The sequence below is a fragment of the Takifugu rubripes genome, chromosome 3 (genome assembly GCF_901000725.2).
Source record: "Takifugu rubripes chromosome 3, fTakRub1.2, whole genome shotgun sequence".
NCBI lineage: Eukaryota > Metazoa > Chordata > Actinopteri > Tetraodontiformes > Tetraodontidae > Takifugu > Takifugu rubripes.
In genome coordinates this window covers 5,047,946-5,074,679 of record NC_042287.1, presented here as the reverse complement: position 1 = coordinate 5,074,679, position 26,734 = coordinate 5,047,946, and the positions used below count along the sequence as shown (strand labels likewise).

At 39.6% G+C, this 26,734-nt stretch overlaps 1 protein-coding gene across 4 annotated transcripts in view; it reads right to left on the bottom strand.

Moving 5' to 3' along the window:
- The window catches only part of hdac7a (histone deacetylase 7a), a 38,699-nt gene extending 13,305 nt beyond the window's left edge, over positions 1–25,394 (bottom strand). Inside the window, exons 1-9 of one of the 4 annotated variants that reach the window (XM_029834272.1) lie at positions 25,333–25,371; positions 25,211–25,256; positions 14,678–14,746; positions 2,038–2,228; positions 1,849–1,939; positions 1,309–1,429; positions 720–820; positions 389–511; positions 165–274 (exon numbers count right to left, since the gene is read on the bottom strand). In XM_029834272.1, coding sequence (XP_029690132.1) covers positions 165–274; positions 389–511; positions 720–820; positions 1,309–1,429; positions 1,849–1,939; positions 2,038–2,228; positions 14,678–14,746; positions 25,211–25,229 — 825 coding nt within the window. In that variant the 5' untranslated portion in view covers positions 25,230–25,256; positions 25,333–25,371. Of the gene's footprint in view, positions 1–164; positions 275–388; positions 512–719; positions 821–1,308; positions 1,430–1,848; positions 1,940–2,037; positions 2,229–7,265; positions 7,690–14,677; positions 14,747–15,597; positions 16,370–25,210 lie in introns of those variants that run through there. The other 3 variants (XM_029834273.1, XM_029834275.1, XM_029834276.1) reach the window with 3 other exon arrangements.
- Positions 25,395–26,734: the final 1,340 nt, after the last annotated feature.

Sequence of the window (26,734 nt, the reverse complement as noted above, 5' to 3'; positions counted from 1 at the left end):
AGATTCTATTCTTGCTTATAAAATTAAGATGTTTAAAAATGATAAAAGTTGATTTTGTATTGGAATATTTATTGTTATTGGCTTGTGTGTGTGTGTGTGTGTGTGTGTGTGTGTGTGTATGTGCGTGCGTGCGTGCGTGCGTGCGTGCGTGGGTGTGTGTTAACCTCGTGCGAGAGGACACCTGCAGATGGCAGCAGGCCGTTCTCACTCGGCAGGCTGTCGTTGGGGGAACTACATCCAGACACAGGGGTGCTACTGCTGCTGGGAGATGAGTCTGTGGACAAAAGAAGTGTACGCATATTAATCACATACCTGAAAGCTGATTACCATATTTAAAAAAAAAAATCTGCATTACAAATGTATTCATTTGGTCTGAGTGTGTGTTTACCCAGTGTGTCAGGTACTCGGTGTTTGACAGTAGGTGGAGCACTCTCTTTGCGGGTGAGCGGACTCTTGCGGGTGTTGAGGTGTTTCTTCAGCTTATGTTTCACCTTCAAATTGGGCTCTGACGCTAACATATTTAAACAAGAAGTGTCACTTGATGCTCTCTCATGCAAAGAGTTCTATTATAGCTAAATATCTAATAAAAGCATTCATTGTATCAAATCAAACATAAACAAATTACATTGCCTAACTGGCTGGATAAATTTATGCTAGCAATATTAAATATATTATCCTGTTTATTACAGGGAATCAAGTCCGCTGGCTGCACATGTTACCTGCTCTGCGTAATGGTGTGCCTTCAGAACCCTCCGAGGAGGACTGTAATGTAGGTGAGACTAGAGGCTGTGGGGGTAGGCTCGGTTCTGGGCCCAGCTTTCTGTGAAAATACAGCACAGCAATCGAGTTGCAGGTGGCCTTTTATTCTGTGCATTTCAGATCTTAGACTTCATCAGAGATATAACTGATTTCATACATTTCATATAACACCGCAAACCAGATCATCGTCTAAAAGCAGAAATATATAAATAAATGAATGTGACCAATGTATCTTTACTGAAGCTGATAAACTAGATCAGTTTTGGTTGATGGTTGCGCAAAAATAGTCACAACCTGGACAGGAAGAAGAAGATATTTTAATGTGGTTTATTAGAACTCGACCTCATGCAGTGTTAGCTGCGAAAAACCAAGAGAACTAGCCACTCAGGAAGATGCTATCAGCAGAAAGTGCAACCACTCAAAGCTCTGTGCTCATTACAACCGAGCGCTTTTGTCAAAAAGTGTTCCCTACTGTTGAACTACCGGTATTGCATGCATTTACTATAGATTAGGCCCCTATAATACAGAACCAATAAATATTTGTGTCACCTGTATGAAACAGGAGGTGTGCTCAGAGAGTTGGAATTTGTTCTTTCAAGTGCCGCCTGTTTCTGCTTCTTGAGAATCACCTCCTGGAGCTTTTGCTTGACCAGAGAACTGGCGACTGCACCTGTGCGTCAAGGACAAATAGGAAAGTACAGTAAAAACAAACAAAAATACTCACCACATTTCTGTGTCATAGCAAGAAGAGTATGACATTTGGGAATTATTCATTTACCACACATGCATGATTGAGAATAGAGACCTGTGGGATCCAGATGGCTGATAATGCTGCTATGGTTTCAGTGTTTGGTGTGTAAGTATTGATATCAATATTGACCCTGTGACATTATCAATTTGGTAAATTTAGCTCACGTGTTGTTTTTCCAATCATCAGGTTATATTTAGCTTTCATTTGAAAGCAAACAGCTGACTGACTCCTTATCTGAACACTATGTAATTTGTTTGTATTGTTGGTATTAATTTTATTCAGATTATTAGAGAGGTTGTAGTGGGATCAGGAAGGATCGGGTGTGTGAAGGTACTCACTCTGCTGACTCTTGTCTTTGTGTTTTAGCTGTTGAAGCTCCTGTTGTTTCTCATGATGCTCCTGCTCCCGCCTCCTCTGCTCCATATTAAACTGAAACCACCCCCCAGAAAAATGAATAAAATCACAAAATCCAACAAAGTTGTTTACTCATATGGGAGATTATCATTTGTTTTTTTTTGCAGTATTACCCTGATGTGCTGGTGCAGTTGTTGTTGGGAGAAGGAATTGTGGGGTTGAGGAGAATATGGAGTCAGGAGTAAGGGTGGGTGCAATGGGGTGAGGAGCGCTGTGTCTGAACCGGGGCGCATTACCCTCTCTCCCACCCTAAGATCCATGGGAAATAAGGCCACAGGCAGCACCAATGCAGCGACAGAGGTGTCTGTGAGAAAAAGAGAAGAAGCAGACAGGGAATTGGTTTAAGGTTTTAGTGATACAATACTCAGTAGAAGACAAAAATCCTCCCTCAAAACAATGGGTCCAAGTAAACAGAGGCCAAATAGACCAGTGTTTGGACAAAACCAAGCAAAACAAAACACAATGGGTAACAGAGTTAAAAGAACTATAGTGCCAAGATTGCAATGACTAGTCAGAGAAAAAAAGAAATACAATTAAGAATTTGGCAAAAAATTGCTTTATGCAGGAGACTTTTCCCAAGCACTAGTAGCCATTAGTCAGATGACAGCAGCCCTCTTTCCTGAGCTCAGTTTTCTCTTTTACTTTGAATACAGATTTATGTTTCCCCAATGTGCTCCAACTGCTGCAGGCCACCAGCTAGAAGCTGACATGCTGCCAGGTAATGTAAATCACCACGGTCACGTGATCGGCAAAACATTTTGTGACATCTCAAAACAACAAACTTGAAAAGTGTGTTTGTTTAACACCTCATTCACTCTGTGGTCAAAACCCGGCCCCACTCCTCTGATGGCAAACACGAACTATCCCTTCAAAGCCATTGCTTGAAAGTAACTAGAAGCCTTTGCTAGCATCTGACCTCAGACATATTACTTGTCTGGATGCCATTTCCCGTGTACATTATTGTCTTCTCGTCACTACTTCAAGACATTTTACTGAAGATCTGTCTGTAAATTACTGAGTCAAATAGATAAACTCTTAGTCAAATGGATATTGACTGGAAGGAATGTGGTGATTATATATAAATGTCTGTCTTTTAAAAAAAAAAAAAACATATTGATTATTCAACTTTAGATTAAGTTAACCACAGATTGCACAGTTTATCATAAAAACTTGCTAAAACTTTTAGTAGGAGATATGAAAGGCATGCAACAAAATGCAGGGCATAAAATATTTTAAAAAATGTGTCCTGTTTTTCAGAATTTAAATGTACATAACCATCATAAAATTGTTTACTGAAAGAGAGAACCTTGAATAAGACTAATGCAGAAGTGCCTTGTTTACTACTAAAGCAGTATGTGCTGATGAAAAGATTAAACTGTTACTAAAAGTTACTAAACTGCAGTAACAACGGGACTCAGCTATTTGAAACTCTCCCTCTGTCAGTTTCATTGACACCATCACTGCCTCTATCCATCAGGATATACGCGGTTGCATCTTACGCAGACGCACATTTTCCATGCTCTTTGCATTCTGTTGGAGGTTATTTGCATTGCATGGCTGAGTCAATGGGAAATTTTGCCTCATCCGGTGCTAAAAACAGGATCCAGGAAGGGAACAGCTTAGGGAAAAGGGTCAGGGTGCCTGCTGTCTAACACACACTCTTGCATATGCACAAAAAGGCGCTGTCTCTGAAATAAATGACCAAAAACCAAAAGACGTGCGTGGTGGATTCGATTTTAGAAGTTCACATTTTACACGATCTGTCACCATTTCGCACAGCCTAATGCGAGCATGGGCCCTATTTTCAAACACATGCTGAGTACATTTAACATAACAGTAATACTGAAAGGCATTCAAAAATGTTAAACTTTGTTTAATATTCCAACACAGCTTAAACACCATTCTTGCATACCTGCCTCCATGTTTAAACAAACACACATGCACACTTGCTCTTACGCACCCCCCGTGTACGCACGCGTGCACACACACACACATCTTAAAATACCTTTGACATCATCTCTGTGTCCTGCCTGCGTGCATTGTATGAAGTAAGTTTCATTCATAAACTATATGGCTCGATGCCAAGGTCAGTATTCGAAACTGGTGGTATAAATTGGAAGAGAGAGATGAATTATTAGAACAATGCAGGCATTTATTTGTTGTAATGGTCTCTGACATCCTTGCACTTGTATAATCATGAGGACTCTTATAGATATAATACATTCCTCAGCATCTTACCTTAACCAAAAACCCAAATCTTACCCTCATCTAAAAACCAAGTTTAAGTCCTCAAACACCCATTTGGAGTTGTAATTACCAGCGAAAATGCACTCACTGACCCAAAATTCCTGTTCTTGCTGAAATAAATATTCCAGACCTCACTATGTAGCATGTACAGTATATAGCGGGCGTGCGTGTACACCCACAAACACACAGTGTAACAGCAGGGATAGGTTGTTCAGATATGAGATGTAAAATCAAGTATATTTTAAATAGCAAATGAAGATAAATGATGAGGATAAATGGTAATGCAAAATTTATTATTTTACTATAACTGCAGAACTAAAATAATATAAGAAATATCTTGTATATAACAAAGGTCAGTGCATTTCTAAGCTGCTATCAGTGAAGAGCTGTTTTTGTATTGTGTTTTAACTAAACAGGGTGATTTGTCTGTGCAAATAAGGCTGGGAAGACATGCACTGGAATAACATACAAAACAAGAATAGAAAGAGCATGAGGTCATACAATATTTTAACCTGAAAAATCCTACAGCTGTCAAGGTTACATTAACAAAAAAAGGAAAAACGAGCATTTTGAAGATTTTGGTTTACTTGGTGTTACACATTGGAAAAAAAGTTTGGCTTCCTTGCATGTCAAACACTATCAGGTGATATGAGCATAATTTGTAGTGAAAAACTATTGTTGTGCGAGTATTATTGAAAATTCTACATTTATATGTACATATTTGTAGAATTTTAATAACTTGTTGAGCAGAGGAAAGAGGCTGAAACAGTACTTTCTTTCTTCTGCATGTCCCTATATATAAGAAAATGATAAGAAACATCAGCTGAACTTCTGGAACCTTGGAAATAAGGCCTTCATGAATTAAGAAAAAAATACTATGACTGCACAAAGTGTTGCAAATGTAAGTCACTGCAATAGTAACATTTGCAATAAAATAAATTAAAGAAAAAAGAATTTGCACAATCCACATAATAACATTAACCATGTGGAACAGCCTATTTATTTGTGAATTACATCAGGAGGTCATTTGGGGGGCCTAGTTTAAACGTGGTGGAATAACAATTGGTGCATGTGTTGCTTTAAGGGGATATTGTGGATGCAGGAAAGCTGTTGCTGTACAAACTCCATTATTAACAGTAATAACTTTTCCAAAGACACCAAAATTCTGTTTGGTTGTACAAAATGAAATCCTAATGTACTGTGAGAGTAAAGACAGAGCATTTTAGTGTGTCTAACGATAGAGGATTAGAGATTGTGCCCATTCCAGAGTACCATTATGTAAATCAGCAGCCATACAGGCTGTTAAATATAGAACACTCAATCTTAAAGATCAGAAAAATAAGGCACATCTCAACTGTAGTCACTGATTGAAGTTGCTTCTGCTACAACAGGGAACATGTCTGCGTACGTGCATGTGTGTACATGCATTTGACATTCAAACAGATATATTGAGTCCGTCCCACAGCCAAGCTTTTATGTAATCCTTTCCTTGTGATTCCTCCCTTTTCTATTTTTTAATTCTGAAGTTGTATCCTGCCTTGTGGGGACTGGTTCTACTGGTATGACAAGGTTGTACAAAGGCCTCTTTCTCTCTCCATTTCCTTACTTGTGCAGTGGACAGAAGAGACACTGACGTTCAGTAAGATGGCTAATCATGTCAGGTGGGTAAAGTCAACAAATACCACTGCGTTGCTCATCTTCATCACAATTTATATAAAAAGAAACTTTCATCTGTTTTGACTGGAGTGTATATTCATGTGTAAGTGTTCGTTTGTGAATGACACTGCAGTTTTTTAGCAGGGGCAGTCAGCTTTTAAGGTTTACATATGAGGAAAGGGCTCATGTACAAGCCAAGATAGTCCATAATTTCTTCCTCCTCACGCTTAAAGTGGCATGCGTCAGTGTATTAACATGCACATGTGTCTGCTTGTTGCTATGCTTGAACAAATATTTGCGCAGGAAAAGATGCAACATTTTTCATTGCATTTTGATGTCACATTATTTCAAATGTGAAGAGAAGAGTTTTTTGGTCCTGTAATTCAAAATGGAATTGGACAAAACTTGTGTGTAGTCAGACAGGTGAGCCTGTTGTCTCCAGGTTCACAGCCAGTCTGTCAGGCTTTTTACCGCAGAAGCGTGTTCTCATTTATTACAGGCAAACAAACACATGGTTAAAGCTGCAAGTTCAACTTCGACTTCTGCCAAAACAGGTAGAGACATTTCAGCATTGTCAAAAGTGAATTAATACAGCCAAGCAGGACAGCCTTCACAATGCAGTTACTATTTAACATGTAAAATTTTCATTCAGAAGTTAATCTTCCATCTTCTAAAGCTAATGTTTAACAGATATGCATAGTTTACTATAAACCTTAAAAACAAAATTCTGGTGCTACAATATAAGCTGAAATATGAAAAGAATGTCATGCTGAAAAAGTAAAATTGCCTCTGCATCTATCTGTCTGTCTGTCTGTCTGTCTGTCTGTCTGTCTGTCTGTCTGTCTATCTATCTATCTATCTATCTATCTATCTATCTATCTATCTATCTATCTATCTATAGGGTGATTTACTTTTAGGTTAAAAAAAAAACCCACAACACAAACCAAATTAGCAACACCAGTTTTCTCCTGCAGCCATTTCGATTTGTTTTGTTTTGTGTGGTTATGCATTTTTATAAATGTTACATACAGTCCACAAAAAAGACAAACGTTTGAGCACAACAATGAACACAGCACCACACAGCTGTATACCATGGTACCACAGGTGTGTATGCATGGATTTAGACATCATCTGTGTGTGCACGAGCTGTAGACAGTAACAAAGGACAGTTGATGTATAATGCAGCATGGATCTAGTTTCCTCACTGTGTTTCCATAGACACAGACATACACGCACGCACACACAAACACACACAAGAACTATTTTGCCTCAACCCTGAACTTGGTTGGTGAGACCTGATCATCTGTTTGTCAAACTTTGCGTGTGCAGCAAAGAGTTTGAAACTACAGGTTCCAGGTCCCAGTCAGAAGCTATAAACAGGACACTGCACACAAACATGCAGACACATAATGTGAAAAATAAAATCAAAGGCACATACCCGCGTTACTCTTGTAAATATCCGGTTATGTGAAAACCCCAGTAGCACTTCTGCCTCAGCCAGCTCACAGCAGGATCTATAATTAGACAGAGAGCTCCACTCCCCTCCAGTCATCTTTTACTGTCGGCCACATCCTCTTTTCTTTAACTCCTTCTCTTTCTTCTCCTCCCTACTCCCTCCATTTGTTGACACAGCCTGCGATAAAACTGCCATTATTGTGACGTCCTTTGCACTTTATCTATTTCTTTCATAAAATGCCAAAGATGTATCCCGAAACATTGAATATTCTTTTAGACTATTAGAAATTTATATTTGATTTTGATCAGTGAGGAACCCCAGCTCCTGACATGTCTTCAAACCCACTGTCCAATAAGCAACAAGGATTGTAACCATAGCAATGCAAGTCATGCAAGCAGGAAGTTAAGTCTATAAAAACACAACAATGAGACAACCAGCGAGGCTTCCTGTTTAAGAGCTGAGTTTAGACTCCCATTTCCTCTCCTCCCCTCTCCCCACTTGTTGTGATGTTGTGCCCTTGAACTGTAGTGAAGCATCCAACATGAAAATGCTCGCGGAAAAATTCCAATATCGTTGCATCTCTGAACCTACTATCAGTTTTCACGCACTCTCCATTTATGTCTTCAATCAAAAGTTAAAGGCTAAAGTTAAAAATGGCTCCCAAAGCAACGGAGTAATGTGATGAGCACACAGTATGTCACAAACACACTCATTGGAAGTGGAATTGGAAACAGATGGAACATTTTTTTCAAGCTACGCTAAAATGTTTGCTTCCTACAGCTTTAAAGCTTGCAAACTGACAAGTTAAATGACTGTTTACACCATGCAAACAGCAGAGTGACACAGTGGTCTGCAGGACTGTGGTGATTTCCCGTCGTCTTGTTTTTACGATGAGTCTGACAAGAAAAGAAAGACCCCAGGATATTATTGTGCTGCGCTATTAAATCTACATTAAGTCCCTACAAATCCAAAACCGGGTCAACGTTTTGTTATTTATAGAGGAAAAACAAGCTTGCAGATTCATTGGACAGTGGAAGACTCAGGTGGGCAGTTGTTACATGCTATTAGCGTTTGTGCTAAGATTCACTAAACATCCCTGTTTGCAAATACATTGTATGTCTGGGTTTATTTTAAAACTGGTCCAGCATAAGGTCATTTTGGACAAATATTTAAGTCAGACTTAAATAGTCAGACAGTTGGCAGTTGAAAAAATAATTGCCTATTTATTAAGCACAATAATCTGTTCCAAGTTTTGCCTGACAAAACATCTAGTTTAGAGTGTAATTTACAGACAAAGGTGTGGGTGATGTTAGGTAGGAGATGGGTGTATCAGCTAAGAAATCTACAGAATTGCTACATGAGCCTTGTGCAACCCAGGATCTCTATGAATAGTCCAGTACTGACAGTTAAGATCACATGATTTTTACTGACAAAACTGTTGCGCTCCGTGTACCTGCTTAAAAAACACTGACTTCCAAATGTTACTAAATTTGAACCTAGATTAAATTGTAATCTGAGTCCAAGAGCTAAACTATTTTGTTTGTCATTGAAAGAAAAGAATCTGGCTGAGCAGGGGATCAATCATTTTATCATAAATAAATAAGGCTGTCTGAGTTTCACCACCTTGTTTTTAACTTATCTCTGTGTCTCCCTTATCTCTCTCTCTATATTCACTACCCCTCATGCTGAAGAATCCACAGCTGTCACTGCCTTTTAGAGCCTCTTGTTTTCCTGCAGCAACAGCTGGACATTGTGCACGAGTGTGTGTGTGTCTGGGTTTGTGCGTGCATGTGTGTGTACACACACGCGAGTGTGTAATAGTATGCATCATATATGCAGGCCTGCCTGCTCGCCTACAACTGTCTTCAACTATAAATATTTCTATATTTATAGTCTTTCTATTAGTGCACACTTATAAGTGCTCAAGTGCAAACCTACGTGTTGACAAAATCCAAGACCTAATTTCATTTGTTTATGATCAGGATGACTTTTAACCATCTCTTCCTGTTACTCTGATGAACAGCGCTGTGTGGGGGCTGGATAACCTAAATTCTCAATGTGATTCAGGTAGCCCTTCTATTTCTCTAATTCCAAGCATTCACCGGAGGCTGTAATCCTGTATATATACCGTAAAATATACCATATATCTTATATATAAGACCATGATACTTTGCCTTCTAATTATGGCCCCATATCTAACTTATCTCTGTTTCTAAATTATCCCCTCTAACTAATGACTTTTTCTTAGACAGTTTAGTTGCTGATTCCTTGATATATTGGAACTTAATGGATATAATTAAGTTCAATATTGCACAGGTCGAAATTAAAGAAACAAATCATGGAAAGACAATAATAGTTTATAATCCAAATACAATACCAGCTATCTGTCACATTGAGCAATGCTCATTCTTAGCAAGTGCAATGATTATCATGTGTTAATGTGCTAAAATTAGTGGAGACAGCATTGAAGCAATGCTGCCCTGTTATATGACTGTTGTATGACCTTCTACAAGAGGAATCTGAGTTAGTTAGAAACATAACACGCATACATATACTACATTACATTAACATTCCATGCGTCAATGTCATTCCCTGGCTTCACTTAGTGTTGCAATTCACCTGAAGCAAAACACACACAAACATACACCTTATTATCAATCGCGTTGAGTCCATTTTATTTCATACAGAAGCAAAGCTAAAATCTGTATTGGCAGTCTTGTGTCTTTGACTCCTATCCTTAACTCATTGTAGTGCATTATTTCCAAATCAAGGATCGTTGATATTGTCTGCTTTAACCTGTGCTACAAACCTGTACTGCTGAGATCACAATGTGGCTTGTTTAGAAGCAAAACATTTAGATTGAAGATTGATCCATACATCGCTTATTTGGCAAAACACTCAAATAGATGTTGGCTAAACAAGTGTACAACCCAGCTGCTGCCATAAGGCTGAAAAATGGCAGCTCCCAGGGCTGTGTACAAGAAAAGTGCACCTTGTATAAAACATGCACTGTGCCTTCCTTCACCAGAAAAGATTTATTTAAAGGTATTTCATCATCACAACTTTTGGACCATTCAAATTCATGCGCATTTGAGGTTCCGGTATCACTTTGAGCCTTTGGGGGCTTCACACCTTGTCCAATGAAACTGGGATTTGGAAACATCCTAGCACCTCCTGTGACCAGCAATCTTGTGTGTACTTTGGTTCATTCAATTGCTTGTTAATATGGTTACAATTTAATTTCAGGTGTAAACAGCTTTAGACAGTAAAGGCAGAATTTGGGATTTTTTTTCCATTTGTTGCTCTTCTTACCTTTTAGTGACAAGATAAAACATGTGCGTGGACAAAACACACATGGGCCTTTAAACAACTGTTCATTTCTGAAGAATTGTAACCTTTGTAGCCATATAACAGAAAAAAGACTAGCACATATCAGCACATTTCTGGCCGGTTATGTCTGAAAGACGATATGTGTCATGAGTGCAAGTACTCCAGTCCGAGACAGAAAAGTTACCGATTTCGACATTTTAGTGCATCTTGAATGACAAATCAACCTCAGTCTTTCAACATATTTTTACCAGCTCTTTCATTCACACACAGAAGCTACATCCTGCTCTCCTTTACATCAAACAAATTCCCCACATTTCCCAAAAGATAAAGCCACTCAACACTGGCTCACACAAAGGGATCTCCCTCGTTTTATCTTATGTGACACAAATACACATGTAGTCACACAGATATCTCAATCCACTACCATTTATTAAGACAAACAAATGCTAAAGGTACAGAGCTTTTGCTAAAATGGAAGGCTCTCTCACAAATACTGTAATTACAGGGACTTGAAACTGAAAAGCTCATCTGGCCTTTTTTTTTTTTTTTTTTTTTTTATCCTATGCACTTTTCTCTATGTATTACGGGAAAGTCAGTGCCAAGAAGGCATCTCCATGAATATGCACAGTCACACACTGTCTTCATGGATAACAAAGGAGGAAGACATTAGCATTCCAGCAAATACTTTGCACATTGGACAAGGATAAACAAATACACACACACACACACAGACACACAAGTACACACACGTATGTTCTATTCTGACAGTATTGCCAGGCCAGTGAAAGAAATGTAACTGTAAATTTGTCATGCACACATTTAAGTGGTTTATACAAATATATAGTTTCCTGTTTCTGTATGTTTGCATTGCATTTTGGAAATGACTAATACCTAGTGTAGAATTATTATTTAGAAAATTCTTGCTGAAGTCATATTCTCAAAGTACAGCACAAATATGTTTCTGCAATGCACATCTGTCATGGTGCTTAATAGATAATCTGGGGTAGTTGAAAAGCTTAATTTATACTAAACAGTGAAAGATTTTATTGAGAAGAGGTGATTCATCAACCAGTTTCTTTATAATGAAAACAAAAATGCTGAAAACTGTCTGGGTGTAACTATATTTAGAGTCTATGAGAAATTTGAAAGCACTTTATTAACTGGTACTATATATCTAAGTAACTTATTGTTGTGATTCTTTATTTAGCCATTGATTTATGCCAAGAAAAAACATGCAGAACCTCATGCCGCACTAAACTGTGCCACAGTAACACAGTGAAACAAACTACTGACGGTAATGTTTTTACTTGATATAAACTCGTGTAATTTTAAGGGATTTACACCAAACACAGTTCTGGTTCACACAGTTTACCATATAAAATCAACTCTCTAACACTCACTCTTTGTCTGCATCATCCTCTTGAAAGTGTTCTGAAAACACATCTGTGCCCACAAGCCATGACACAAACACAGATACAAAGTAAATAAACATGCATCTGTTCCTCCACTTCTGTGAAAATGAACCCAAGTTTATGAAGACACACACACACACACACACACACACGCACGCACACACACACACACACACACACACACTCCTTCTGAGTCAGACATAAAGTCAGGAGTCCATCCAGATGGGAGGAGATCCTATTACACATCTGCCAACAACAGGCCATCTGATCCAAGGTCAGTGTCTGTCACCTCTGTGATCCAAACTAAAAGCTAGCCAGACTTCGCTTGAGGCTGCATCCTACATCATATGAAACCCAAATACGCTACAGAGTTTGGAGGAAGGTGTGAACGCTGCTGAGGATTCTGGACAGAGCTAATCTGGGTTTTATTAGTAGCAATTTAGCCTTCCTTAATGAATCAGTGACCTAATAATCTAACATGGGCCCTACAAAACTAAACTAAACTAGTAAACAACCACTAGAACTGAGCTTTCTTTGTGAACTTAAATATGACAATGATCTTTATTTATTGCACGTAGCAAAGGAATAAATAAAATAATAAAACTTTGGTACATTTTGGATTAAGTCTGTGTTTGCGTATCTGGAGATACACAGAGGGAGGTTGAGAGAGATCCCTTGGGGGATATGCTGTGGCTGGGAGCCAATAAGAGACCAATTACCCAACTGACCACAGCAAGGAGCCTTTAGCTCAAAGGTTAATATAACATGAATTGATTTGACACACTAATAAAACATTAAGGAAGGAATTACCTCAAGCTACGACGCATATGCTCAGACACAGACTCTCTGTCTTCACACCAAAAACACTCAGAAACTAAAAATAAAGAATGTGCACCCTTAAAATTACCATTAAAAGAAGGAACCCACATACAACTGTGGGGCCCTTTGAGGGTATTATATAACATTGCCTCAACATATCAAGTGATTACACGCACCTAGAGGCAGAACAATTGAGTCATTTGTTCAGCAGGTCAAAAATAGCTGCCTCTTTCTTACCCTGCTCTTATTACAACTAGCAATCCTACATCTACTTTGCCTGCACTATAGTCCAGCCACATAGTTCAAACAGACCACAGGTTACCTGATTAAAAGTTGTGTTTTAAAAGAGCAGCCATCAAAATTTAAATTTGTGCAGCAACACTTAAAACCGGATGTCCAGTCCTGATGATGGCTATTTATTTCTTTCTGCTAATATTTCTTACTGAACACTTGATTAAAATTGAAAGAATTTAAGATGTGATCATTAATTAGTACATTGCATGTGTACTCTATGTACTGTATGCTATCAATCCTCCTTATAATACAAATTAGTGACCATTAGCTCAGATCTGTAATAAAACAGTCAGGTTTGTCTTTATAAGACATAAAACACAAACTTTTCAGCTTTATTTTCCTGCTCCAGGTTCGACTGGTTAGGCATCCTACAGCTGATATATGTCGTCTAACCCAGACCAGTTAACCTTGTGGGATAAATTAACCAACTAATGGCTTCCAAGCGTGCAGGATGGTCTAATGTTGTGCAAAAACCTTCTATACATTTTTTTTAATGTGCTGACAAAAATTGTACATGTGTGGCATGTGTGTGTGAGATGCCCTTTATGGACGACACACACGTAATCAGAGCCTTCAGTGATAGAGATCCGTGACCATGACCTCACTGTGTTTTTCCACCACAATACACACGAATACACACATGAGGCACATAAGGGTATAAAGTATACACCAGCACAGCCTGGCACAGTAAGAACCAACTTCCATTCAGACAGTCAGTCCTTGTAATCCGACCCTGCGTGATTACATAGGCAATGCCTCACAACAGAGAATGCTAATCTAACGACACAGCCAGGTGACTCACTGCTGATGGATGAGGCCACCATCGTTCGCTTTTTGATCTCAGGTTCAGGAACAAAACTCTTTAGTGCATCCATCCATGAACGAGCAGTGCAAAGCTGTGGGGCGAGGAGTGGAGCAATATAGTTTTCCACAAAGATTTGCAGCTGCTACTGTTGTGATAAGCAGCAGAAATTGCTGAATTGCAGATTTTCTGCTATACGTGTGTATTAGCCTCATAAATATAACCTCAAAATAAAAGTGTGATTTATCTTTTACTAATCTAATTTGGGATAGTTCTGCATTCCCCTGAGACTAATTAGAACTCGGAGTTGAATAATTTTCCCCAAAAAACCATATGTACTGTACGCCTGCTTAGTCGACACATTAACAAATTACAGTTCGGCGCAAACCTACATACGAAAAACATAAAATGCAAAGTGGTTGTTTCCAACTAGGCCAACACCTGTTCTGTACTTTATTGCACTGAAAATCAAACAGTTTAGCGTTTAGCGACTGCTGTCACCAAAGCCGGGGAACATGTACGCGTGTACAGGCGCGTGTAAAAAATTTAAAGCAGACAAGATGTAGTCTTAAGCAGACTGGCAGCATTTTTCCACATGGATGTTTCAGCGCTGAAAGATGGGGTCTAATTTTACAAGGTTTCAGAATAACACTGACATGAGGCATCTCAATGGGCTCTTGCATCATCAAGCTCTAGATTCTCTATACAGTGTTTTCTTTAAAAATTAAAAGTTATACCTTCCAAAGCGTGAAATGTGCTGTCCACTTTGTTTGTCTTTAGGATGTTGCCAGAGGGGCCGATTCCATCTGCAGAGACAAAGAATTGCAAAGACTGAAATGTGTCTCAAGGGGTTGCCTTTCAAACAGCAAGATACGATAAAAGCAAGAAGAACGGGTTGTTTGATACTTGCAAAAAAGCTAAATTATAGTCACAAGTGCACCAATTTGCACAGGTTTGCTTCAGAGGGCACTTGATGAGAAATGGCTGCACTGAATTTTGTAAGGGTGAATAGAAGGGTGACTAAACAGTGGTATAACAGTCAGAACACACACACACAGCAAAAATACACAATCAGTAAAATCAAATCATTCTTCGTATTTGTGAACATATTAGATGATGTCTGGAAGACAGTGTGGACAGACAGGTGCTTCACACCAATGTTTCATGCTGGGGCTCAACTGAAAAGTTTTGCTTTTTTTGTTGTTTTGTGTTGTTTGGTGTGTGTTTTTTCAATGCAGGAATCTGGTTTTTAGTATGCCCGTCAACACATATTCAGTGGCAAAGATCACACAAAGTGCAGACGGGTCGGCCAACACAGTATCTGTGAAATTACTGATAAGGGACTCACAGGTCTGTGACTCACTCCAGAAGCTGCTTCAACAAACCCCCCTAAAGATTGCAAACCCTGTTTTTCATTTATTGGCCAACTCATTTATGGGTCATGGATGTTTTATATTTTTTCCATAAGAATTCAAAGAGGAAAATGGTAAAACTTTATAATTTTGTGGCAGAGAGGGATTACTGAACTATACCTGTTAGGGACAACTAATTTAGTAATATATTTCGCCAGCAAAACCACCATATTTTACGCAAATGTACATTTATGGAACTCCCAGATGTTTCTACATTAGTCTGAGTCACCAGCAGCGCTGCCTACCTTTCAAGAAAGAGTCTGTCAACACCTGACAACCATAAGAAACACTCCTAATCCGAATCCTTGAAGATAATCCACTTTAAGTGCATCCAAGAAGGCGAAAAGGTTTCAGCGGTGGTGATGGTGAAGTCCACCAGGGTTGTCAGCGGACAACTACACAGGGCAAGGGGGAGAAAAACACTCGGAGGCAAGTTGCTGAAAAGAAAAGTCCGGCCTCCTCCAGTCGTGCCCCTCCCCGCAGCTCTCCCGCTGACAGAAATAGCAAGCAAGGCGGGTCCCACCAAAAATAACCTTGACTCCGCAGCGACTCTGCGCACTATTGTTTCTATGCGCAAACTCGCTCCCATTGGGCGAACAAGCGCAGCCAATCAGCGCACACCTCCGGATAACTTCAATTTAACACTTTTGGACCGGGTTGCATCAATGTGGGGGGCCCGTTTCAAGTCAAACAATAGACCCCGCTTTAAACTCGGGCTCCATCTGCTGTCAGAAACTTCCACAACTGTGAACTGAACTGACTTACGCAGCTCTCCGGCAGCGCGCTGGCGTTCATATTTCTGTCCCGTATGAACATATCATCTAAGTAAAGATATCGCTCCATGTGCAATTATCCAAAGTTGACAAGGGGGCCACTTGTTACCATGAGTGGAGGAATCCACCTGGAGCGTGCACAAGTTTGCCATTGTTTCCAAATGTTGATATCTGCATTTTAAGCTGCACATTAAGCACAATAACTTACTGTACCGCCACACTGCTGTCTGATTTACTGCAAAACATTTTAAAAACAACAGGCACTGGGATAGTTGTTTAAAAAAAAAGGAAATCTAAATAAAATCATTTAAATGATTACCGCAAGATTCAATGTAACAGTGAATAATTCTAACATATAAAGAGAACATGAATCAGAAAAGGTGTCACGTCATATCATACAGTATGATTGACAGAACATTAAGCATTTGTTATTAACTTAAAGAAAACCCAGCAAACATTTCACATGTAATTTTTATAATATATACTTCTGTAAAATGTTAATATATTGCACTCACAGCGGGCTTTCTTCGAGGTGAGCAAATACTGAGTGAATTAGTTAGCGAGTGTTCCTTTAAGAGGAAGCTTTTAGGTAATGTGGTTCAGAGATTTTTCCATCACTTACTGGAAATAAGATGTTGGATGGGAAAGTATCATAATGACATAATCCTAAACAAGCCAAACTATGTTAGAGAAGCCAAAGTTAAAAAATAAATAAATACTAGTAGTTGTTGGATAATTGATCACTGATTCCTTTTATGCAAAAGCTTACTTCCTTGGTATTTGTGGGTTTTATTAATATTTTCTTGAATTGTGTGAAATTTTGACTGACTTGAACGTTTTTAAGAATTCTAAATGCAGACTGCTGAAATGCAGAGGAGCAGCTAAACCAAGTGTTGGCAATGACCATCTTTAAAAACAGCACTACCCCCCACCCCCACACGTCGCCGCCGCCACCACCACCATATTTTCCATGTTCGTCCTTATGCTAAAATAACATACACCGTGAAAGTATTCTTCAGTTTGATTTTGACATTCATTATTAGTTGCTCTTGCATTCTCAGTGCGCCCCCGCCCCCACACAAGTTTCAGACATTCTTTTTTTCCATGGAGTGACAATGAATGTATAGTTTGTGCATTATCTATTTTTCCGATCTCGAGTAGGCCTGGTCAACACCTGATGCCTCAGACCAATATTGAAACAAAGAAGCGTGCGACTGCTGCCGCAGATGCTCGTCTCCTTCTCGCTCTTGTTCATCTTTGGGTGCCTCAGTGCGCTAGGGGAACCCTGCAACGTTCCCAGAAACCCTTGGTGTGTGGGTGTAGAAAGCTTCATGACGCTTTAATCCCTTGCGCATGTTGACATAGAATGTGGTTGTGAGTGTGTATGTGACTGCACATGTGTACGTGCGGTCAGTCCATTCAGTTTCACAATCTGCCATGGAGTCTGAATCACATCCGGTTTCAAACTGAAAATAACAAAACCACAGAGCGACAGAAAAGCAATGGCACAGCAGGCAACTGCCCACAAGCAGAAAAGAACACACACTAACATTAGCAAGCGCCCAGGGAGACGGTCCAGCAGCAGTCAGTCAGTATTTTCCACAAACAAAATCTGTTTATAAAAGCATTTCCTTCAAGTCCTTGCAAAATATGACTTATGGGCCAATTACTAAATAATACCCCAGCTCCCTAATAGCCTGTCTACAATGGTTCGAATAGTGTCATGAAATAATCAAAACAGATTAGACAGATTAGAACAACAACAGAAATTAGCTTTTTTTCTGAACAATATAGGGCAGGATGTGGTCACCAGTGCATGACAGATATATCAGCAACCTGCGGTTCGCTAACCTTTAGCAGCATTCGGCACTTAACACTTTAAAAAAATAAAAAAAAGGCAAAACTGTCTACGAAATTCCCCACAGGATAAGGATACATTGACAATCAAGTCGTGTCAAGTGATTAAAATACAACTTTGGAAACCATTTAACCTAATCCATTTAAACATAACATTGCACAAGGAATATATTTTAGAAAAACTGCAGTGGTTTATTATTTTTGTGACTATTTAATGATTAATAAGACTCTGAACACAGATTGGGCTGCAAGAGAGGAAACTTACCATAAATCTAAACTCATTTGGGGGAAAAATTGTTGGTTACAGTACATATTTTGTATTTAAAATACATACTAAAGTTTTAAAGAAAAGCTTTGTGCTTTTTTCTCTTGGGAATGCTGTACTTTCTCTGTGAATAGTTGTATGGCTAATACTTTATCTCCTATGTTCGGATCGCACAGATCATGTGCTTGTATAAACATGAATGTGGCTGATTTACGTAACAGAGAAGGGCATGACCCCTATTTCCACTAATTATGGAACACAGTGGTCCTCATAAGCTGTTTTATTGTAAAGCACAAGCATGTCTGTGGTATGGAATTAGCAGGGATGGCAGTCTGAGATCAGAGAAATGGGGAGAGCGAGGGAACAGGAGAAGGGTTTGGAAAATAAGCACTGAGAGAAGTGTAATAATGTTTGGACCTGATCTGCCAGCAGGGTCCTTCCCCCTAGGAAGGACCCAGGAAGAATGCAAGGAATGCTGCATGAGAAGAAAACTAAGGAAGGCCCAGAGGAGGAAGGGAGGGGGGGGGGGGGGGGGGGGGGGTGATGATGTGAAAGAAAAAACTCGAGTTAGGAGAGACCAGACCAGGAAGAGACTTATTGTCTTTACTCATGCAAGGTTTAACAAAAGAAGACAAAAGTAATGAGGCTAGATGAGATTAAAAAAAACCAAACCTCAAGTTTTCTTAAAATTTAGGTGTATACAGACCTGATATGTGTATCTGTAAGTGTGTGAGTGTGCGACAGAGAATATCAGGGTGTGGTCAGCTACACTGGAATGAAATTTTCTAAAATTGACCCAGTTCAGAGGAGCCTCTCTTTTCCTGAACACCAACATTCTATTTTTCTCCTTTTCACGTCTGACAGCTGTGTCAGTGAAAGTCAAGTCTTGTGGTCGTCATTTGACCATCATGAGATACAGAGAGAGACATAGCACATCAGCTCATGTGTGACCATTCTGCTTCATAGAAGATGATGGGTCTGAAGGGTTATTTACAGAACCCAACAACGAGGCTTGAAGAAAATTACACATTTCTCTTCCTGAGGCTGAGCTGAGCTAAATGTGCTGCCAGCAATCCCAAAATATACTTGCAAATTAAGTTTGGAACACAAGCATTATCGTGTCAGAGCACTGCATAATTTCTTTTGGAACCAAAATTCCTGTCAGTCCATTCTCCTCCTGCTATTTTACAATCATATAGATTGATATTGATTACTTAAGAAACATAAACGGTAGTGTTCTTTCAATATCTGGGCAAATAGTCTTAAAAGCAGAGTAGTGTTCACAAACTGCTTTATTTACAAGTTATTTCTACGCTATCACGTTTATACGCGTATAAGTGACACGCATTTGGTATTATCAGATTTTATTTTCATGTGTTGGACGATGGCCTTAAAATTACACGTCTAAATAAACAACATGCTACCAAAACAAAAAATGATTAAAGCAGTCCAAGGTAGTTTTCTTTGTCTTTTCTTTTTCTTTAAACAAGTGTTAAGTAAGACTTCCCAATTGCAGTAGCCTGTAAACTAGTTTTAAACTTTTGTTAGACACTGAAAAGGCAGGTAAAAGTGTTGAAACATGCACATCCAAGACACGTGTCAAACATCATTTAAAGTAAATCTAAATTAAATGTTTCCACGGAACATGTGTATCTACAGAAAAAAACAAATCAGAGAAGTGGAGAGAATGAATGAAACAACGATGCCGTGGTGACATGCAAGCCGTGGAAACACAATGGATTGCTGACAGACATTTTCCACAAAAGAGTGATGGTGTCTTGTGCACCGTCAGCTCTGACTGGTGCTGAGAGGTATAATAAAGAACAACCGTAGGAAAAGGCCCATCAAAGTAACAGTAAATGTAACATTAAGCTTCTGTTGTCCAGAAGCGCTTCCTCTGAAGGCAATAAACCACGTGCAGATCTATGAAAATGCCAAACCGAAGGTGCTTGTGCATGAAGACATGTTCCATCAACGTTCAGCTTGAGTTAATGAAGCCCAACAACCCTTTACAAGGTATTAGGAGATGGGGCATGTTGCTTAAAAACATGCAAAAGCAGAAGAACCACAGGAAAACCCAAGGAACATCAGCAGCCCACGTGCATGACTGAGCACACAGGCACGCACGCAAAAGCAGACTTTGACATGCTGCCAGATCAAATCGGAGCTCACCCAGTTTTAACACCCACTACTCTGAACAACAACAAGCCTGAGAAGCGTGAGCGTGCGTGACAAAAATAGCTCTCCACGCGCATTCCCCGTCTCTCGCTTTCAAATCCGCGCTGTTTTTTTCTCTTTTTCTGTCTCATTTGTGTCAGTCTGAACCAACGGTAGGAAAAAAACAAACAGTCGGGATGGAAAATATCACCCACTCTTAACAGCACACTTGAATGTGAAAATCAATTGACACTGCAAAGGAAGAACTGTTTTGTTATTTGCAATTATTTTTAGATTTTTAGATGGTAGATGCACAAATTTAGGTTGTGACATTGGCATTTCTACTTTGGACACAACCGCTGAAGTTATAAAAACGAAGGAGCGACATGGTATTTCCATGTTTTCACATTTATGTGTTTGCTTTCCTTATCTATACATCTTTTTCATATCCACGCCAGAGAGGCAGAACACCCAATTACGTGTGAGGCGGCCTGTATAAACAGCATCAGTCGGGACTCACAAGTTGCATGTTTATGGAAATGCGTTTAGTAACCTGTCATCTTCCAAGGTTAAAGATTTTCTTTAAACAAATGTAATTGTAGTCTTGGTTAAACAAGCAAATCATGACAAAATTGTCTAGTTTCCCCAGCTATGTAAACTTAAGCTATAAAAGCTCATTTGTGCCTAAATGATAGGAGTTGTGACACCTCCTCTGCGACCAGGAAAGAAGTTCTAAATGATGTATTGTTAGGCAACTTAAAAACACATCTTTGTTAACTCAAATGGGCAATTGTGGGGGTGTTTGCTATTATATATTTACTGAATCTTCTTTATTTGGGATATAAGTGGATTATTAATCATCAGTCAACATTCAGGTATGGAAAATTGCAATTTTTAGTTTTCACCATGGAGTTAAGGATCGTTGGTGGCAAAGAAATGTATATAAGCATGTAGAGTCCATCTAGAGGTAATGATTGCTGTACACGGCAGAAATGCTCCAAAGAAGCTGCAACAAACCACTGTATCTGCCAACGGGGAACAGCTCAGGTTTGACCAGAGGGCAGAGGCTGGGTTCAATGTTCAAACATAAAGGTGCATCACAGAACTTTGCTACAGTTGGTAAATGTTAACTTCTGTGCTGCCAATAGCTTTGTGTGCTGTTGTGGCGGCCTCCAACTGTGTCCCAACTTCTTGTACAAATGGAGGAACAACTTGATTCAGTTATTAGTTCGTTATTTTAGTTTTTCACTCTGTTGTTCATAGGGAAATCCAAAACGAATCAGTAGAAAGTTGGCATTTGATATTGTGCTTTAAACCCCCGTAGTTCTTGAGATGCTCTCTCTCTCTTCTTTGCTTATCTCCTATGATACTTTAAGGAAAATTCAAATCAGACACCTTCCATTACAAGGTGCTAGAAGATGCTAACTAATAATTTAATAAAGCACTGGAAGGGAGTAGATTTGCTTCATTACATAGCCCTGTGGGAAAAAACTCTGGATCAAAAATTGTTGCAATCAAAGTCAAGACGGCAGAGATATCATAAAAGACTTGGATTTCGCAGTTGCACTGCCACATTTACCGAAACATACACCAGATGCAACGATTTGATAGTGGTATTGACATGATTGATCATTATAATTTTCTCCATCACAGCCTGATGGCAGCATTTTCCATTACACTCTCTATATTATCACATCAGAGTATATTAAACAACGTTGAGGTGGATGTTTCATAATTGTTGCACACTGTCTGTGCACATAAGATAAGGTCTTACAAACATGCTTTATTGTCCCTGCTGGGAAATTTATCTTGGCTGTTGGCACTCGCATTGCCTGCAGATGAAAAGAACAGCACATATCAGCACAGGAGCAAATCCATACAGTTATGGTCAAAGCATAAAACAGGTAAACACTGTGGTCAGGACACATCAGGCATCTCTGCGATCTGTCTCTGCCACGGATGATCGATGCCAGTTGAGCTTCTCAGTCAGAAACTTTTGTTTTCTCTGGCTCTCTCAGTGAAAGGTTACACCTCTCGTCTTCTCTGTGCCCGCTGTGGGAATTTAAGGCAGAGAACACAAAAGTGAGACAGATGGGTTTTCCTCACAGGATATCCTGTTCTAAGTAGAGCTGCTGGGCCCACTCTGACCTCCTCACCCCTCTTGACCCCTGACCTGCTCATAGTTTAGGCTCACAATCTTCTTGGGATTTTTTTTTTTTTTGGTTTGTGTGTTTGTTTGTTTTGACTTCTTCTTATTTGATTTCACTACTTGCCCAAGTCCTCTTTCACACTTTTTGGCCACAAATTCATCTTCTTCCTTTTCTTCATTGTCTGTTTGTCTGCGCACTTTCACTCTGCTGCCAGCACCTACTGTACCCTTTGTCTAATTGTCTTGTAATTGTTGAAGTAAAAGGCTGTTTACCACATCTATCAACAGTGCACTCTGATAATATAATTTAGAGTAAAGATTTTTTCAGTATTCTCAGCAATATTCGTCAATTAATGAACCATTTACAAGTTGCAATTCTTTATATATCTTTTATGCTTTACATAGTGTGAATATTTAAAATCCCAGCTTGTAATCTTTGCATTTTGGAATTGTTGTTGGACAAAATTAAAAAAAAGATCCCACCTTTCTTCTTTTAAACAGTGATCCATGCACTATCTTTCCGTGTCATTCTCTAATTTTTTTGCATTTTTCAGTGCAGTGATGAAAATAAATCCCCTCCTCATTCTTTAGCTTGTTTTTTCACAGCTTCCTCCTCTCTCACTCTGGAATCTATTAACTAATGAGCGATTGTTTGCGTTTTCTCCGCTCAACAGCGCCATCGTAGCCTCCATGGCTAAAGAAGGTGATGGCAAAGCATTTGATGTGTTTGGAGGAGTAATAAGGCAATCATCCTTTTGACCTATGAACTAACCCTTAGGTCAAAGGTCCTTGAGGGATTCTTTCCCAGGTGGTGTCTCATTCAGCTGCTGATCAGTCATGCACGAATGCATTTCTGTATCTAAACAGCACAGGCATGCCTTGGAATATGTTCATGCTTGCAAGTGATGTGAATCCCAGTGGACCAAAACCAAAGTTTGCTCAGAGCGGCTGCAGTGGAAATCAACACTTCCTGCTTCCTGTGGTGAAAGGAAGTGCTACCATCTCTGTCCCCTTATCTGTGGACACACACGCAGCACTGCGGGAGAAAGGCAGGGAAGTGGAGAAGGAGCCGGAGGGTGCTCAACCAGGCCAGGGAGAAGGGAGAAGACTGCAACTTTTTCTTGTTTTTGAGAAAAAAGTATAGTGAGTGATGAGCAGGAGGAGGAGAAGGAGGAAGAGAAGGTGTGCTCTGGACTTGTGGTTGATTTACAGTGGTGAATACATTATCTTTAGTATCTTTGGCTGCTTTCTTAAACAGATCTTACTCATAATTACATGTGGGTTGTCTTATCTTAGAGCCGTAATATTACATAGTAATGGACACAATGTAATTATTCAAATGTGTTTTGTTCAGGTATTTTGTTATTTGCACATAATTTAACTGAACTATATACTTATCAGTTCAGTGGTACTAAGAAAAAAAAGGTAAAATGGTGACATGCATCTTTTAAATTTTTTTCTGTTTCGAACTTGCACCTCATCATATGAAATGCACTAAAAGACATTGAACCAGGGGCACATTTCTATCAAGAGAATTCAATTTTTCAGCATTAAAAATATCTCTTTGCTGAATACAATGATATCTTATGGATATAGTTGCAATACGAAAAGTGGAACTAACAAGAAGCATGGGATGCATTTTTGCAGATTTCTTCTACTTTATTATGATGGTGCCGATAGACGATATAAAAGACAGAGCAAGAGGGGAAAAGAGATGTTTGGGTTCAGGGTGGGGAAGTTTTTAGCACTTGGGATTGTCCCAGATGGACATTCTCCCTCCCTTTATAAATAGTTTTTACTTCTTCTCCTCTTTGTCTTTCCTTTTAATGCAAACCTGTCTCACACCTCTTCACAAAAAGACACTTAAAAGCTCCTTTTCTGGCAGTCTCCTCTGTCTCCAGACCAGGAACCGGCATCTTTCACCCACAGTCCCAAATCTTTGGCATTTCCAAAATCAACACAACACCAAATGCCAGGCTGACTCACTTCCACTGTGGGTGGTTCTGTTTCCAATTTTCTCACCACCTCAGCCACCCTACCTCCTCAGAAGAAAAAGAGAAAACTTTTGTCCAGAAAACAACAACAAAAAAAGCCAACCAGACAAGAAAAGGGCATTTTTGTACCCATGTTCTTTAGGGACAAAAGTTGATGCCTCAAGGAAAAATAGGACAAATCTTAGTCGGGTCCCCCCACTTCTTCAGTTCTAAAATGGTTATCGTTATTTTCCTTCCTTTTTTCCTTTTTTTTTTTTTTTTACAGAGGGAGCGTGGGAGCGCCCTCAGAGTGGTGCACAGAAACCATGGGGCTCATAACAACAGGAGGAAGCCGGTAACTTGAGTAACTTGGGCCGGGCACTGAGGGGGATACAGGGCAGAAATGCAAGAATCCATTCACAGTTGAACATACTTCCACACTTTGGAAATCGCAATCAAGTTGACACTAATCAGGGAAAAAACTACATTTCATATATATAAGACCTCTATTTGTTTTTTAAAAAACACAACAGGAACACACACACGCACATACACATATGTGTGTACATTTGCACAGACACACACACACTCACACACACGTTAAGTGACTTTTTCACATATGCCAATCACCAATACACTGTACATGAATTGTGACAAGATCAGCTGACTAGAACTCTGCCTTACCGGACTGCAATGTGAACATTCAGCATGAAGAGCGCTTTAGAACGTCCTGTCAATCATGTTCATGTACAGTTTAGTCCAGGAAGGTTGAGAGCGGCGAGAACACAAATTATGCACATACATACACATGCACTATGGCTCAGTATCCCTTGCCTCTGTCCAAGTGTTGAGAAAGTGAGGGGCCGCAACAAAAGGCAACCGAGGCAGGGGAGGGAGACCGAGAGAGAGAGAGGGAGACAGAGAGAGAGAGGGAGAGAGAGAGAGGGGGGGCGAGAGGGAGAGAGAGGGAGAGGGACTCCACTAGCCAGTTCAGAGGGGTTAATCTCTCTCTCTCTCTCTCTCTCTCTCTCTCATTCTCAGTGTATCTCTGTCTCTTTTTCTTTCACACACACACACACACACACACACACACACACACACACACACACACACACACACACACACACACTGACACACAACTGACTTCTTGTGTTTTCTCTCAAGTACCATGAGGAGGAAGGGCAAACAGAGGGGCATCAGAGAGTAAATGTTCATGATCACAGATATATGTCTGGTGCGTGTGTGTGTGTGTGTGTGTGTGTGTGTATGTGTGTTTTGGTAGGAGGGAGCGACTGGCTCAAGTCCAGAGCCAGCCAGCCGGCTAGCAAAGGACAATAGCAGGAAACACTATATCAGGAGGCGGCAAAATACCAAAATAAAAATAACAGACGGTGAAAAACAATGACATCTACTGTGGAAAACACAGTCTGCAAACAATAGTAGTGGAAACTGCACTGTTATTACCACAGGGCACACATATGCTGGTGCATACTAATAAAAAAAAGAAAGATATGTTTGTTTATTGTCATTGGATTATTGACAGCAATGGCATAATTGCTTTGGAATGTCCAATGTACATTTTATTTATTTATTTATTTAGTTATTTTTTGCATTTGACAGAGAAAATAGCTCACGCTCACTTGTTTGCAATCATGAGCATGCAGACACACATTCCCCAAGGAATCAGTCAGCCAAGACTCCCACACAAAACTCACCACCATACACCCACACACACATTCCCTTTGCTGTAATCATATCTAGTGATAAGGACAGCTTTCCCCAGCGGTCGCTGCCTCTCCGGCCACTCTGACTTACAATGGCCCTCTATTCTGAGTCTGCTCCGATTACACACACAAGGAGCTGCATTACGCCCCGCTAATTCAATTTCCTCCCCTCAGGTCAACCTTTGTGTGTGTGGTTGTATATTTGAGCGCATAAGCAAGAACTGATTAAGAACTTTGCAGGGAACAAGCTGCTGGCACACAAACAGTTTGTAACCATTGAGGGGGATTGACTTTAGATTTTCTGGAAATCAGCAGCAGTCTGTAAGAAAGGACCAATCAGAAACAGGCAATGGGTCAGTGCATGGCAATTTATTTATTTATTTAGATGAAACTTGAATTTAAAATAGTCAACTTTGGAGCGAGGCTAAAATCTTTACAGGTTGCTATAAAACTGGTTTTGCGCTCTTTCCCTAGATATCACATT